This window comes from Cyanistes caeruleus, chromosome 3 (assembly GCF_971803275.1).
Source record: "Cyanistes caeruleus chromosome 3, bCyaCae1.hap1.1, whole genome shotgun sequence".
In the NCBI taxonomy this organism is placed as follows: Eukaryota; Metazoa; Chordata; class Aves; order Passeriformes; family Paridae; genus Cyanistes; species Cyanistes caeruleus.
The window spans coordinates 105746890-105762196 of NC_141703.1; the positions used below are offsets into that span (position 1 = coordinate 105746890).

At 37.7% G+C, this 15307-nt stretch overlaps 1 protein-coding gene across 14 annotated transcripts in view; it reads right to left on the minus strand.

Moving 5' to 3' along the window:
- The window catches only part of ROBO1 (roundabout guidance receptor 1), a 686064-nt gene that overhangs the window by 235990 nt on the left and 434767 nt on the right, over positions 1-15307 (minus strand). For all 14 annotated transcript variants that reach the window (XM_086883538.1, XM_086883540.1, XM_086883541.1 and 11 more), the window contains one exon: positions 12360-12686. In XM_086883538.1, coding sequence (XP_086739664.1) covers positions 12360-12686 — 327 coding nt within the window. The remainder of the gene's footprint in view (positions 1-12359; positions 12687-15307) is intronic.

The window sequence follows — 15307 nt, forward strand, 5'->3', positions numbered from 1 at the left end:
TCCCAAGTCCCTGCAGCTGCCCCAACTCTTAAGAACACCAGAAACTCTGAGATCCAGAAGAGGAGACATAAGGTGGCCCATTAAGGACTAAAACTGCAGGTATTATCAGAAAACAGCTACGATTTTAAGAGCCCCCAGAAAAAGGGGAAGAGGAGAAAAGTGGGGAGGCATGCAGCCCTTAGGGACTGGCACCTTCTGCCACTGGGCAAGACTCTTCATTTTCTTACACAACCCCAGCGGGCAGATCTGATCAAGCTGAGTGCCCACAGGCTGAGGAATAAAAAAACCTTCACCTGCTTTGTGCTGTGCACACATCAAAATACTTTAAACAAAATCTGCTGAGCAAGACTAGTGCGTAACCAGCTCCTTTCAACTGTTTCCTGCTCTTTAGGTGGTCTATGGCTTTTACAAGATGCCATCAAGATGAATTACAGACAGAGACAGTAACTAAAGTCTGGTGAATAGTTAATGCCTTTGGATGTAGACCACAGGCCAATTCAGACTTTCTGCTAAGCTCTTTAAAGATACCACACAGAGCTTCTTGCAGTCTTGTGTGTCAGTTCGTTTCAATATAGGAATACTCCAACCAAATGTTTAAAAACAAAACAAACACAAACCCAAAAACTTTAAAATACACATTTCCTCATTCAAGTATGATATGACCAAGGGAAATAAGATTTCCCATGAAAGAAAAGCTTATTAAAAACCACCACTTTTCCAACAATGCTTCCCTTCTGCTTTGCTTGGATTCACTAAAGAATAACAGTATTTCTTCAAGACACTAATTCAGGCTAATTATTCCTAACTTCTTAAGGAGCCTGAATAGTCTGAACTGTACACTTACTTTCTCATCCTGTGACTTCCCTTACTGTATTCTTAACTGAAGAATAAAGAGCAGTAGTGAAATAAACTCCGATGCTGATTTAAATTCCCAGAGCAGTATGAAAGCTTAAGAACAGCAAAACAAGCAGTGTTTTACTACTGATTTATTTTGTAGGCACAGAATTGTTTATGCCTCCTTCAAGCTGTAGCTGTGTTCAGGGTAGCACACATAGATACAGTTTGATAGAGACAGAATCCCTGCATCTGTGGTCATGGAATTACAGTCCTCATTGGCATTTCTGTACTAAATGAGTTAACTTGTAGCCTCAGGCTAACTCTGAACATTTGCTTTAACAAAACTACACTAGGCTGAGCAGAAGTCTCATGCATCCCAAGCTTTTGAAACTTGGAATAACCTGTGCAACTTTTCTGAGCCCATTTCAGCTTTCCAATGTCCTTTTTTGTGCATGTGAGTGGATTCAGCATTCCAGTAATTGTCTCACTGATAAGTCACCTGTACCTTATCTCTTTACTTGCATTTCACAGCTCAATTAAAAATCTTCTTAGACTACCTAATGTGATTCCAGGTCCTGTTAAGCATCACTCTCTTAACAGACTATGGTCCCATAATGCAAAACTTCTGAACTTATTTATACCTTTCATGTTCAGACATATGATGTGGCATTTCAGCGCAAGCATATACTTGCCAGGCCATTCAGTTCAAATATGGAGAGTGGACTTAGCTTTACCACTACTGGTTTATCTGGGTTTTTTATCTTGTTTATCTTACTTGTCCTATGTGCAAATCCTTCAAATTGTGACTGATGATTATTGGGTAAATGCATTTTGAACTATGCACATCTACTCTTTCCACCTCTATCTACTAAACCAGTATGTGTGTTTAGAGGAAAGGGTCACTGCTTGACTCTTTTCTCAAAGTAGTCAGATAATTTGAAGTAAAGTAAATCAGTTTTTTACCATTAGTTTACACTGCTCTTCTACGGATGAGCTCTACTCACACTCGTCTAATCCTCTAGGAAGACTGGTTTAAATCAGGTTTCTTTTTTGTCATAACTGAAGTCAGGAAAAAATTAAGCTTACTTTCTGCTTTCCAGTTACAAAATATTTAAATGATGACAGCACAGTGAAGGAGCAAAACCAGGGACTGTAACTGCTAATTACTGCTCCCATTTTCTACCCTCCTAACTTTGAAGCTCTGCATCTATTCCATGACATAGAGTAGAAATATGCATGAGTTGCAATTCTCCCTCTACAACTGGGATAACTAATTGACAGCCTGAAGGCTGAATCCAGCTCTGCAAGATGGTTTTACTTGGATCCCACGATGGCCTAGAGCAAAGAGCACATCGTGTACTGTGCTAAACAATTTGCTTAGCCCACAGGAGAGCGGGGAAGAGAGCAAGGGAGTGAGGAGAAGTAGGGAGTGGGAGGAACAAAAGAACATGGGTGATGGCTGAGGGGCTAGAATGGAAGTGTGACACTTCCAGCACTTCCCCACCTTCCCAAATTGCCTGTCCAGAGGGCAGCTTGTGTGGGGCAGAGCTGGAGCAAGCTGGGTCCTTCAGAGCATCTGCCCCGAACCAGGCTAAGCCAGAGGAGAGACCACCACCACACCAGGCTCTCAAGCTCCCACACCTCTTGTGATGAGACTTGCAGAGATAGTTTTGCCAGATCTCTGTGTAATCAGGGAGGACCGTGAGCAAGCTGGTGCCCCAAGATCCCCTACAACAAACAGAGAGAGGAAGGCAGCACCAGTCCATGGGAACTGCAATCTCTCCAACGGGAGGTCACGCTGCCGGAGCAAATCGCCTGCAAGTGCCTGGCCTAGACACAAAATCTTCACATCCTCTATCACAGAACCACTGAATAAACTAGGCTGGAGAAGATCTCTGAGATCATTAAGTCCAACCTGTCACCTAACATTACCTTAGCAGTTAAACCATGGCACGGAGTGCCTCATCGAGTCCATGTAATAAAAGGTCTGAATTTTAATTTAGACACTGTCCCTGAGCATGAGTGAAATTAAAATCAATGATTCTCATCTGCTTCTGCAGGAGCAGTCCTAAGCCCAGCAGGACCACAGTAAGCTGAAGGGAGAAAAACAAGTATCCCTGTTTCTATCATCTTCTTCAAGACCTACACATTTCATTTTTTTGGCCTAACTCACTGGGCAGCAGAGGGTTAAAGACTCAATCATCTTGATATATTCATCTGAGCCATGAGCAGCTGGCAGGGAAAAAACAAAAAAATAATGAGGCCCATAACCATAGGGAATCAGCAATACAGGCTCTAGAGGAATAAATCCAGGAAAATGGAAAATTACAAGTTAGAGAACTCATTTTTTATCCCAGCACCACCCAAAAGGGGTAATTTTTGGAACACTTCAAAGGGTTTCCAAAGTTATTTGTAATTAGTGCTAAAAATTGCTATGAAACATTTCAATTAGTCCTTTAAACAGAGCAATGAAGAGCAGTCTTGTGAGGAAGAAACACAACTGCCAGAGAGCTCCCAATCTCTCCAGAGCTGACAGATTTTCTGTGACTGAGATCAAGATTTAATTTCTTACTGCCTCAGTTCTTCTGCCTAGAAAACAGCAACAGTAAGATCACCTTCATTCCCAAATATGGGCAAATTTAAGTATTATAAAATGCTTTCAAAAGCTTCTTTTGAAACACCCACTTATAAATAGGAGAGAGGAGAGAGGAGTTTCAATGGTATTCCTGCAAAAGGAAAACAATGCTAAGGTGCTGGAATAGAAGTATCCCTTGATTCTTTTTCTTCTGTATATATTTTTTTTGTATTTTACTAGCTAATTCCACAATGGCAGCTTTGAATATTTCAGTGTCCACTTCTTCAGTAATTATTACTACATGTCTAATACATTTTATGTGACAAAGAAATTTCGCTACCATACAAAGTATCTTGCCAAAACTGCTGCTTGATGCCTACTTATGAAAGGCCAGACCTTTACACTGGATTTTATATTCATTCAGAAAGTGAAACACAGGCAAATTTTCATATATTTTGAGGAAAACTTGATCTATTAAGAAAACAAAATCATAGGTATTACGAAAAGCAGTCTAGAAGGCACCACTTTAAAAAAATCTCAGTGAAGTTACTTTATCAGTGGAGCTTTTCCTGTTTTAAAACCATACCACACACTACACCAAAGAACTAATTCCACTAATAAAACTGGAGCCATACAAATTCTCTTAAGATAAAGATGTCTACAAGAGAGACTTGCTAGTGTCTGACGAAAAATTTAAGAACACCACGGTATTCAAGGAATCTGCTTAATTATTGCCATCTTACTCTTGCAGAGTTCTTAGTCTAGGTTTCAGGTGAAAAAAAAATAATTCATTTCTTTTATCATCAGAGAAAAGCCTACAGTTTTTTTACAAAACAGTCTATCAGAAATATTATTGTTAAGTAAGGATAAAGCATTGAGCTGAAAACCAGACTTTTAACACTAACACTTTCTGCCAGGAAAGCATTTACTAACAGGAATTGGGGAACAAAAGCAACCAAAAATGCCTTTGCATCTGGAAATGGTTACCAAAATGGCAACTATGTATAAAGTAGCCCAATCACATTACCCTAAGACTCTTTTTTTTATTTTAAAAGCAAGTGTTACAAAAACTATTTGACACTTCACCCTTTTTTCCCTTAAACTCCAATACTTTAACGTTATAAATTAATTCAAAACTAACAAACAAGGGGTTTTTTTGTGTGGTTTTTTTCCCCTCCACCTTATTGTGACCTTTTGGAACTGAGTTATATAGCACATATATAGGTAAAAAATTAAATTTCAGTCTAGCCAGCTCTAACACAGCTCCTCTCCCCAATCAATTTTGATAGCATAGAAGCACAAAGAAGCCCAGTTTAGAGAGTCCACATGTGTTTAATCTTTGATTAATTGAACAAAAACTAAGCGCCTCCAGACATATTTCTTTTAATCACAGGAAAGATATCTTTTCAGTTGCTTTGCTAGTAGGAGAGAGTCAGCAGATGTCTGCCTGGTCTAAAGGGAATTTCTGTTTCTCTGGAGAAAACAGTTTAAATAGGAGAGGAACAGACATATGCTGACTATGCACTGCTTAACAGATGACGTAGAGAAGCATCCACTACCTCAGGGAGTGAACGGGGCAGTTTTCAAATTAAATTTCTTTCAAATTCAAAGCGATCAGCTGAAATCAATTTACATACAGGATGCAAGTCAAGTCAGACAGCTCTCATCAAAACAGCTCACAGACACAAAGATGCAAATCTATCTTTGTCAGCAGTATGATCTCAAAGAAAGGTTTTAAACTGGTGACAGTAAATAGGGAAAATAAAAATTAATTTATTCAAAATTTTAAACACAGCTGATACTTTTGGTTTCTGGGGAATGATAATTCAAAATAATATTTCTTAAATATTGAGTATTTTCCAAATACTCTAAATTCATATACAAAATGTATTGACTAAACACAAATTTATTTCCAAATATTAACTCAGAAGCAAGACTTTAAAAAAAGTTTTTCTGAAGTTCTGAAAGTGTCATACTGGGGGAAAAAAGCATCAGAACAACCAATGCATGAGGATTGCTAGTCAACATTTTACTTGTCTGACTTTATACTTCTGCCTACAGGCATATGTCCTGTATCTTCAGCTAGGAAATGGAAAGACTTATAAAAATAGGAATGATCTTCACTTCATCTAGTTGTACCAAGATGTCTTGGGGGAGGGAGGAGGGGTGGAGGTGGGGGAAGAAAGATCAACAATCTGAAGCAGAAACTGGGGGAAAATGTACTAGACACCTCTTAAGGTGAAAACACCATACAAAGACTCCCTTGGACCAGAGGAAGCTCACAACCAGGAAAAGAGAAGAGACAGCAAATGGTCCCAGTTAATTTGATAACTTGCACTAAAGAGTGCAAGTTCGGTCCCTCTGAACTCTGCTTCAGGCTCAATCCTTCCCAGCCCTCAGGCACACACACAGGCTGGAAAACTACTGAACAGCACATCACTTAATGCCATGGGAAGGGAGGAAAAACAAGCATCAGACACTGAAAACAAAATTTGTATCAAATTTCAAGGTATCAAAATCTCCTTTTCCTCCTTCATGCAATTAGGAGATCTGTTTTTATTTGCATTTACACTTCATGTTAAGAGTCCAAATTGTCTTCCACAGGCAATGAATAGCAAAACTAATGAGATCTTTTTATTAATTCACTATATTGGCTGGATTCAGGAACAATACTTAAATACTCATCTCAGAGTCATGCTGGAAATAGTAGGGCCCATCAACCTGAACAATTTTGATTCCATTTTTTTCTTTGAAACTAACAACTTGATGATTAAATGTGAAAAGGAAAGCTTTCACCTCAATTGAAGAGCCAGATTCCCCAGTTTTGGTTCATGGTTTCAGATAATCTTTTACCCATCAGAGCTCCCATTTCATAGAATGACTGCCACCAAATTGTTTGATTTATGAATTCACTGAGCTGCACAGGAATTTCTGCCAAGACTATAAAACATCTAATTTTGCTTAATCATCCATCCCAGCATGGGCACCATAACATCCTAAATTACTCATCAGCTTAAGAAAAAATTGTTTATTCACAGTATCACAACCCATCAGGAACTGAACTCCTAAATTCCTCTGTTCTGCATAGTTTCTGGGAAAACACAGACATGTAAGAACAATTTTCAGGCAAAGCGTGCATTATTTTGCCCTGATCTTGGCAGGAGTAGATAATTTCACTGAATAGGAATCTTTTATTTATGTGCTCTGTTTTCACAGTGGTTGAAAGCCTCATGTAAGAGCATCCATGAAAAATTTGAATTTTATAAGTATCACTGTTATCCATTGACGATAACATTCACCTGTGAGCTGTTTTGATACAGAATTAGCTATAAAGTTCAAATATGTTGGCACACATCCACAATGAAAGTCCTCTTAGTCTGCTTCCAAAATCTAGTGAATCTTAGCACTTCAGATATAGTATGGAAGACACTTCCAAACATTCTCACAGAACAATTGAAAATACAAATCTCATGATTTTTAAGACTTTCAAGAACTAATCTTACAAATTTCCAAGTACATACAAGTTCCATTTTAGTTAATAAACATGGAAATTTCCTTTAATAATAGGCTTAGACATAAGTGTAGAATGAACTTCTGCCATACCAAACTTACAGGTAGAAGCATATTTAAGTTACAGCATTTCCAGTCAAGCCTCACTGCTTTAGTTTTCTCTAGGTTGGGTTTTAATGTTGTTGCTGGTTTTGTTTTTTTTTTAATCTCTAGCGTTTCGTTTTTCTTAAGTCTGTACATGAGTTTATTCCTTAATGCATGCATTAACCTTTTAACCCCCTCTACAGCAAGCACAGCCAGTAACTCTATTATTTTATCCATTTATTTCAGGAGTACAAGCAAGACTCAAAAAAGACAGACCTTTTGTGATACCTTAAAACCAACCATTTAGTTGAAATGAAGCCCTGATTTTTGTGAGACTTTGCCAAATAAAACTGTAAGCAACATAAACAGCACATGCTTGCCATGCACATGGGATGCCTCAAATGATGGAAGTTCTGATATGCATCCAAAATGTTTTATTTGTTCTCATACAGCTGAAGAAAGGAGTTATTTTTCCCATCTCAACATGTCAGTGATCACACATAAGGTCTATTTAAACAAATTTAACTGTCTGAATTTTGACAATATTGCTTAACTTGTAGGCAATAATACATTCAATAACTGAGGAAGGCTGTATATTAATTAAAATTAATGAAAAATGAGAAAGAATTTTGCAGCTAATTGAGCAGCTTATATTCTGCATAATAGGAAAACGAACTACAGGAAAGTCATAACTGATCTTCAGATTCTATAATCTTAAAACTAACAAAGCATTTTTAGAACTAGAGCCGTCATTTAGTATGCACTGGAAATTACGTTATGATGATGACAAAGCTACACATGAAAGAATCATGCCAAATACCTTGGTCATAAATATACCCCTTCTCCAAAAACTCATTCTGACAAGGCAAGGAGTGAGGGGAAAGAACTTTTGTGGCAAAAGAGAAACAAGCTTTGAGAAATATGATTTGAAAAACAGATTTGCAGAGTCCCTGACTAGGCAAACATAACCAACTTCATTTGCATTTGATTTTTTCTTAACAGCCTGAAAAATCCTTAGAGTAGAGAAAGGAAGATGAGTACACCCTTGCAGCTATTGCTGTCACTCTCCAGATGAGCAGGCTTCTACAAATCTGTTACTTAATAGATATCCACAAGATCCAGAGATACATTTTCCTCAAAAAGGAATAACAGAAAAAAAAAAATAAAAAAATTAAACACTTGAATCAAACTATCACTCACCAATAAATGAATTTAATCAGGTGGATCCATTCACCAGATAACCCTGAGAGATTCAAACAGCTTGCAGACACTTTCCAGTCTGCTAATGCACTTTTTCAAAACTGCTTCTACTTCTCTACTCTGAAAAACAACTGTTTTTTCTGTTTATGTGATAGCCAAAACAGTTTTCAGCCTTTACTCGGAGGATGAAGTATGATTCCACTTTCTTCTCCCACCTGTAAAAGCTGACATTTATAGAGAGAATTACCCAGCTTCATTTTGACAGGGACATGCCCTTTCTACGTTCTTTAGGACCTTTCACCAGCGGAGAACATGTCACTGGTAGGCAGTAATCCAAAACCAGTTACATTCCTCCAAAACAAAACATGGAGCTAATTTAAGAAGGTCTCTGGTGATCAAAAGGCTGAGTTCAGGAAGTCAGGAAGAGGGAGGGAAACGGACCTGGAGCAGCCTCAGTCTGCAGGATGCCTCCAGCCCCGTTACCTGCTTATCCCATCACTCACCCCTTCTGGGCCACTCTGCAGAAGCTGCATCCTTCTGCAAATGAACTCCAAACACATACAGCCAGTCTCCATTGCAGAAAGTTGTGGAAATGGGATTTCAAACACAGGTGAAACAAGTCAACTTAAAAAAAATAAATGCCCTAGTTAAACAGGAGTTACATCGCTTATTTGACTGACTTGTGATTCACATTTGAGTTCTTGTTTATGCAAATTTATCTCTTTCCCATTTATGAAGATACAACAGATCTAAATTACAAAGCAAATGTGAAGTAATAGTGAATTACAAAGCTGCAACAGAGAGCAGTTTTACTGGTCTCCAAAGGTCTGAAAGATTTTAATTCCTGAAATACCAAGTGGCTGGCTAAAAAAGATTTTTGGTAGATGTAGGATACCACTCTTCACCAGCCAGAGGACCACCTTGTTTTTAAGGATTTTTAGGGGATGGGGCATGGTTTCAAAGTAATAACCACAGAAAATTAAGCAAATACAACTGTACAAATACTTTTATATAAAATAAAATAGGACTGTGGAGAAGACGTAACAAGTCCTTAATGCTGTATATAGACACATGGCATCTTCAAACATTCTGGAAGGGTCAAAAGAGCCATAGATTGAATAAGAGACTTATTTAATTCAATTTTCTGATAATAAATGCTATTTAGGTCATGTTCAACGGTATTAATTGAGGACTAACAATATCATTACTTAGATATATATATAAGTGAAATAAAATGCAGCATCCTCTGGATTAAATTAAATGTCATGCAAATGTCAGTCATGTCACCAAGGAGAAAGGGACAAAGCAGAGGAAAAATCATCTTCAACTCTGATTTAAGTCACTGCTCCCCTGTGGTAACTAAATCTAAAGCTGTTTTGAAAGCTCTTAAAACACACAGGTATTTTAAAAAGATGAAATAGCTTTTAATACAGTGCAATCTTCTGAAATCTTTGTAGCTCTGAAATCCCACTACATTTCCTTCTTTGCAACTGCGGAATCTAAGCACAATGTGCTTAAGGAAGATGTCCACCTGATTACATATGCAACGAATTCTCTTTGTGAATTAATCTCAAAAGATGAGCATGGGAACTGCTTAAAAAGTTGAAAAATAACTGCATAAAGGCATAAAAGATATGAAAATTTACTTTAGTATTAACCTCAGCCTAAAGTCAAGTGTACAACACTCATTGAAAAGCAAAGGAACTTAATATAACTGAACGTGTTACTATAGGAGATGATGGAAGAGAAGTGATAAACTTCCTATCACACTATGAAACAAACTGGTGCAGACATGAGCTGCCTCTTCCAGTCAGAGTTAGCAGGTGAACTCCAAAACATGATGCTGCTTCCTGTTTCACAAAAGGTTCTTAGTTAAAATTGTAGCATCAAAGCATATAATGAGCACTCTTAATCATACTCTGTACTTTGTGAAAAGCAGAAATCAAACAAAGGCAATTCGACTCCGTAAACATACAAAAATTAAACTGTAACATATGGATTTCTAAACCAGCAAGTGTGTGTGACTACAGGCATACAAATGTAAATGCTCTGTGCTCAGCACAACGTACTGAGAACAAATCAGCAAACTGCTGTGAACGTAGCTCCAGTTTATAATGACGACAGCATCACACCTATAATGCAGAGCTTTTTAATTTAATGCAAATTTATTCCACCAGCCTTCAACTCTTTCCTTCTTCCTCACTTCTTCTGCATTATTTGAAGTGTTTTGGTGCTATTGCATTATCACATCAGTACCTTTCTACTATAAAAATAACCTTTGCTGTTAAAATTCTTTGTCTATGATGTCCTGGTATGCAACTAAAACTGTATCATTATACCTACAAATCTGGTTTTCAAATAGATATTGTGATTTTTTTTTTTTTTTTTTCATTTACAGCATTGTTGGTGGTTATTTTTTGATAAAAGCCCTTGATAAAAGGGCTAGTGACATCCACTTTGAGGAATATTAACAATTTAATGCTAGATTTTTGTTAAATGGTGTACATTTATACACTTCCAAGATTGTTATTTTTGTCTCAAGTGTTGGCAGAAGCTCTTCAAAAATTTGTGGCAATATCAATATTTTGCATTTAGACCCTGTTGGTAAGACTCTCTACTATAATCACCTGAAAATTAGTTGAGCCAGGGGTGACAAACACATTTAATAACTATGCACCAGTTGAATTGATGCATGCCACAGTGCATCAATCATTGAAGTCCACCTCAGGTTTCTGGGTTCTGATGAGAAACACAGAAACACTGTGCTTCAAGGTACATCAGAAACTTAAAGAAAATGCAATAAGCATTGAACATTAAAACCCCTTCTAAGAATCAAAGTGAAGTGCTATAAATGAAACAGTAATGAGATAAAAATCAAGATCTCAACCATTAATGCCCACTCAAAATTACACTTACACAATAGCAGATAACAGCATTTGGGAGTAACGAGTCAGAGTATGATTCAAACAAGTTTACACATTTACTGGATAAGCCTACTTCCAGCTACCCAGAAACTGATTACTTTTATCACTAGAAGTGGTTAGGAAGGAAGCAGCACGATCTTAATCATGTATATCTACGCTGTTATATGTGAAGCTTGAGATCTTTCTGGTGCAGTTATCAAAGTCCTTGGGATTGTCTTGAATATGAGGGACTAGACACAGGGCTCAAGTAAATGCTCAGATTTATAGTCTATTTCCTTGGCCTTGTGTGAGACTTATGAAAATCTAACCCTTCTAAAATTATACACCAACAGTGGCACTTAGCTTATCTAAGAGATAGGAGCCTCTTCAGAGCTCCTTAACAACATGAATCATTCAGTCAACAGAGATTAGTGTTTTCAGAGTGACTCACCCAGTTCTGTGCTGCTCTTCAACAGGACACCAGGTGGATTGCTACACATTACAAAGGAAGCCTGTAAAAGCCACTTCAAAATAGATACCTAACTTTGAATTGCAAGGCTTCCTCTCATACTTTAGTACCCCTAAAACTGATTTGATTTTTTTTTTTTTACCTACACTTGGCCTTCCATATGAATGCTTAAACCACTTTAATGTACGCTCTCTTCCTCTACAACAAGTAGAGTTTAAAGGATATACAGGAAGAGATAAGCATTACAAAGTGATGTGAACATACTTGACTGCTCCTTCCGTTGGCCAAATACTTAAAACCAGAGAGATAATTTTCTGGGCGAGTTCTTTTAAAGAAAAAAAAAAAATGAAAAAAAATTGTGTTTCTAAATCTGCCATTCTTCTTTCTAGTGTTTATTTGTGCAGCAATGATTATCCTGTTAGATCAAATCCTGTCTGGTTATCTTGCCTCCTATTACCCACAAATTGCATGATTATCTGGAGAGGAAAAAACACATATAAATTGAAATTAAGTATACAAAATCTTACAAACATAAAGCAATCATAATTTCACGGAAGCACAGAAGTAGCAAGAACACACAAAATCATCTGAATTTCTCCAGTGACACATCTTCTGACTCTCCTTCTATTTTTCTATCTCTGTATAAATAATAATTAACCGTGTAATTCCTTCACTGCTTTTAAGTCACTGCCTCAGAGGCAGCTCACACTTATTTTTATCTTCAAATAACATCAAAGCAAGCGGCTGTTACCGAAGTGGGGGAGGAGGGAAATGTACTTACTTGCCACCTCCAGCGATGCATTATGACTTACAGCTTCCCCGAGGTAATTCCTTGCCACACACACGTAGACCCCTTCGTCCGGCCGGCTCTTGCGCCCGTGCACGATGCGCAGGAAAAATAAAGATCCGCTGGGCAGCAGCATCCGGTGGGAGCGCGGGTCATCCTTGTCCGTTTCCACCCTTTCCCCCCCCTTGTACCACTCGATGGTGGGGGTCGGCCTTCCCTCTGCCTTGCAGTTCAGAGTGGCTGGTTCTCCTTTGGAAACAATCAGATCCGAGGGGTGTTCCACGATTCGAGGCGGGAAATCCTCCTGTCGAAGACGGGAACCTGCGAGGTAAAAAGGCAAAGTTTTCTTAGGAAATCACTGCCAGCTACAGTCACGGTGTTCTGCAAAACAACTGCTTAGCCATCACCTCGTAGCTCAGCATTTAATAAGAACAGCTGTTAACATCCTAAAGTACACAAAAGAGAACCCTAGTGCACTTCAACGTGTGCAAGGTTCTCCCAAGTGAGCATGTTCAAAAGCATTTTTTCAACAGGGGACCTAATTTTAGTGAATGGCCATGTTCCAAAATCACATCCATCTTTATATGGATCAATTCTTGTACATAAATTTATACATATGTGCATATGCATATCTTGAACTACAAAAACTAGTCCTACAGATGCTCCACAGAGATCAGACCACCTCAACCAGCAGAACTGGTACTTCTAATCTACAACCCAAAGTCATAGCCAACCTCATGCAACCTTCTGGAAAGGCCATTAATTCATGCAACATCTACAGAGTAACTCTGACATTTCCAGGGCCCACAGAGCTGGTTTATTTCACTTCTATTGTCGCTTCTTAAGTTCCTTGGTAAGTAGTGCCATAGAAGTATAAGTGCCTGGAGGGCCTGGGCGCTTCTTATGCCTCCTGCATCAGGGAAAATTTTTACTTCATTAAATTCTAGATGTCTCCAATTTAGAAAAAACTGTGAGGAAAGATTATCCAGCATAAAAGTTACAAGCAACTAAGATGCTCTTCTAGACAAGGTAATTCTAAACAAGATGTTCTTCTAGAAAAGCATTCGATTTCAGACTGTGTCGAAATTTGAGCTGATAACTTGCATTAAGAAAAAAAACAACAAAAAACCCCAAACTAATAAAAGAAAAACAACCCCAGAAAACCCAACCAAACAAAAAGAAAACACAAAATAAAGCAAAAATAAAAGGAACAAAAAACCCCTAAAACCCCAAACAAACATACAACCCCAGCACTAATCTGTATAGATACACACCTTAGAAAAATATGACAACCTGCTGGGTACTCAAGAATTCCAAACTGGGAATAAACAGCTATCAAAATTTTCAGCATTTTAAAATGTTGACTCAAATTCAAATTGCTCTTTTCCTTATTTCTCTCTGTCTTGAAGCACAACTTTGTCATGGATAAAAATTAGTCTCTTGGGTCACTAATTCCTGATTATTAAAATCTCAGATGCCAAGATTCTTTATTAACATTATTAACATGGGGTTTGAACAGCTGCGAAGCAACAGAAAGAAACACAAGATCTATTCACTGCAGGTTAATAGACCATAAACTGATATGGAAACAGGAAAAGGAGACAAGAAGAGAAGAGCTCCAGGGACTAGTGTTTTAAATATATGATAAATATGTCCTATATAATATATATTTAGGTATATGAAAGTATTTTAAAATGTACAATTTTATTTCACATTTTCTTCACCTCAAGATAATTAAATATTTAACTATTCAGCTAGCACTTCAACATTCTCAAAAATCTCTGTCAGTGTGGCCAGACTATGGGTAGTTTTACATGAACATTACTGATCACTAAATACAAAACATTTCAAACAGCAATAAACCTACTCTTCAGATTAGGGTTTGGGTAGACAGAAGCCAAGAAGCTTCCATACCCTTCTGCTGCCTGCACACCCCAAGCCTGCACATCACACTAAAGCCAAATTTTAAGCAGCACCTCCAAGAGGTTTGGCACAGGCCAATCCCAGTGAAAGCAGAGCTAAGAGCACAAGTAAAGAAAATTGTGCCAACCAGCACTGCTCTTTTGCAGCACCAAAAAAAAAAACTCTAATAGACTTCTGTGTTCCCTGAGAACACATCTCAGTTACTGCAAAGCTGTATTTGTGTCTACTCATCCTGAACTTTTACACAGCTTTTGTGTAAAATACTCATTCAATACTTCTGCCTTCACAAGTGGGCTGACCAATTTAAAATCCCTCTTTCCAAGGTAAAAATGCCTAGAGAGGGATTAAAAACCTTATTTTGTTTATATTTTTACTCACTTCCCATATAATTCCCAAGGAAAGGCACTGAAACAAAGGATTACAGAGCTAAAATCAATTGCTCTAAGACACTCCGGAAAAAATAAAAAGCCAATTTTGATGTAAGATGTTTAAAAGGCAGTTAAGATGTCTTTTAAAAACCAAAGTTTTGACATATGCTGGTACGTACCGTGCTTGAATTTTTGCAGGCAATGCTAGCTAGCCAGCACACAATACAGTACAAGCCTCCTATTGTTTCTGTAAGCCTGGCCCAGACCACAAATAAATGAAATACCATTTTCAGATATATTGTATGCAAGCTTTCCACACTGACATTTAACTGGCTCTGCATGTACTTCAAGCACTGTACAGAATGAAAGCATAAAGACTGACCTCTAAACTTTCTTGAAAACTGAGACTCAAAACCCTAAGCGGGGAAAAAAATCCTTCAGGATCATCCAGGAATGCTCGTATATATTTTTATCTTTGCTAGACAATATTGCAGAAGATAAATAACATAAATGCCTATTAACTTTTTTTTTTTTTTTTTAATCTTAGCATTTTATCAAGTAACATTTCTCTAGCAAATTTCATAACACAATTACATAAATCAGAAAGGTACAAAAATTGCATGATTAACTGACTGGCACATAGTGAGCATT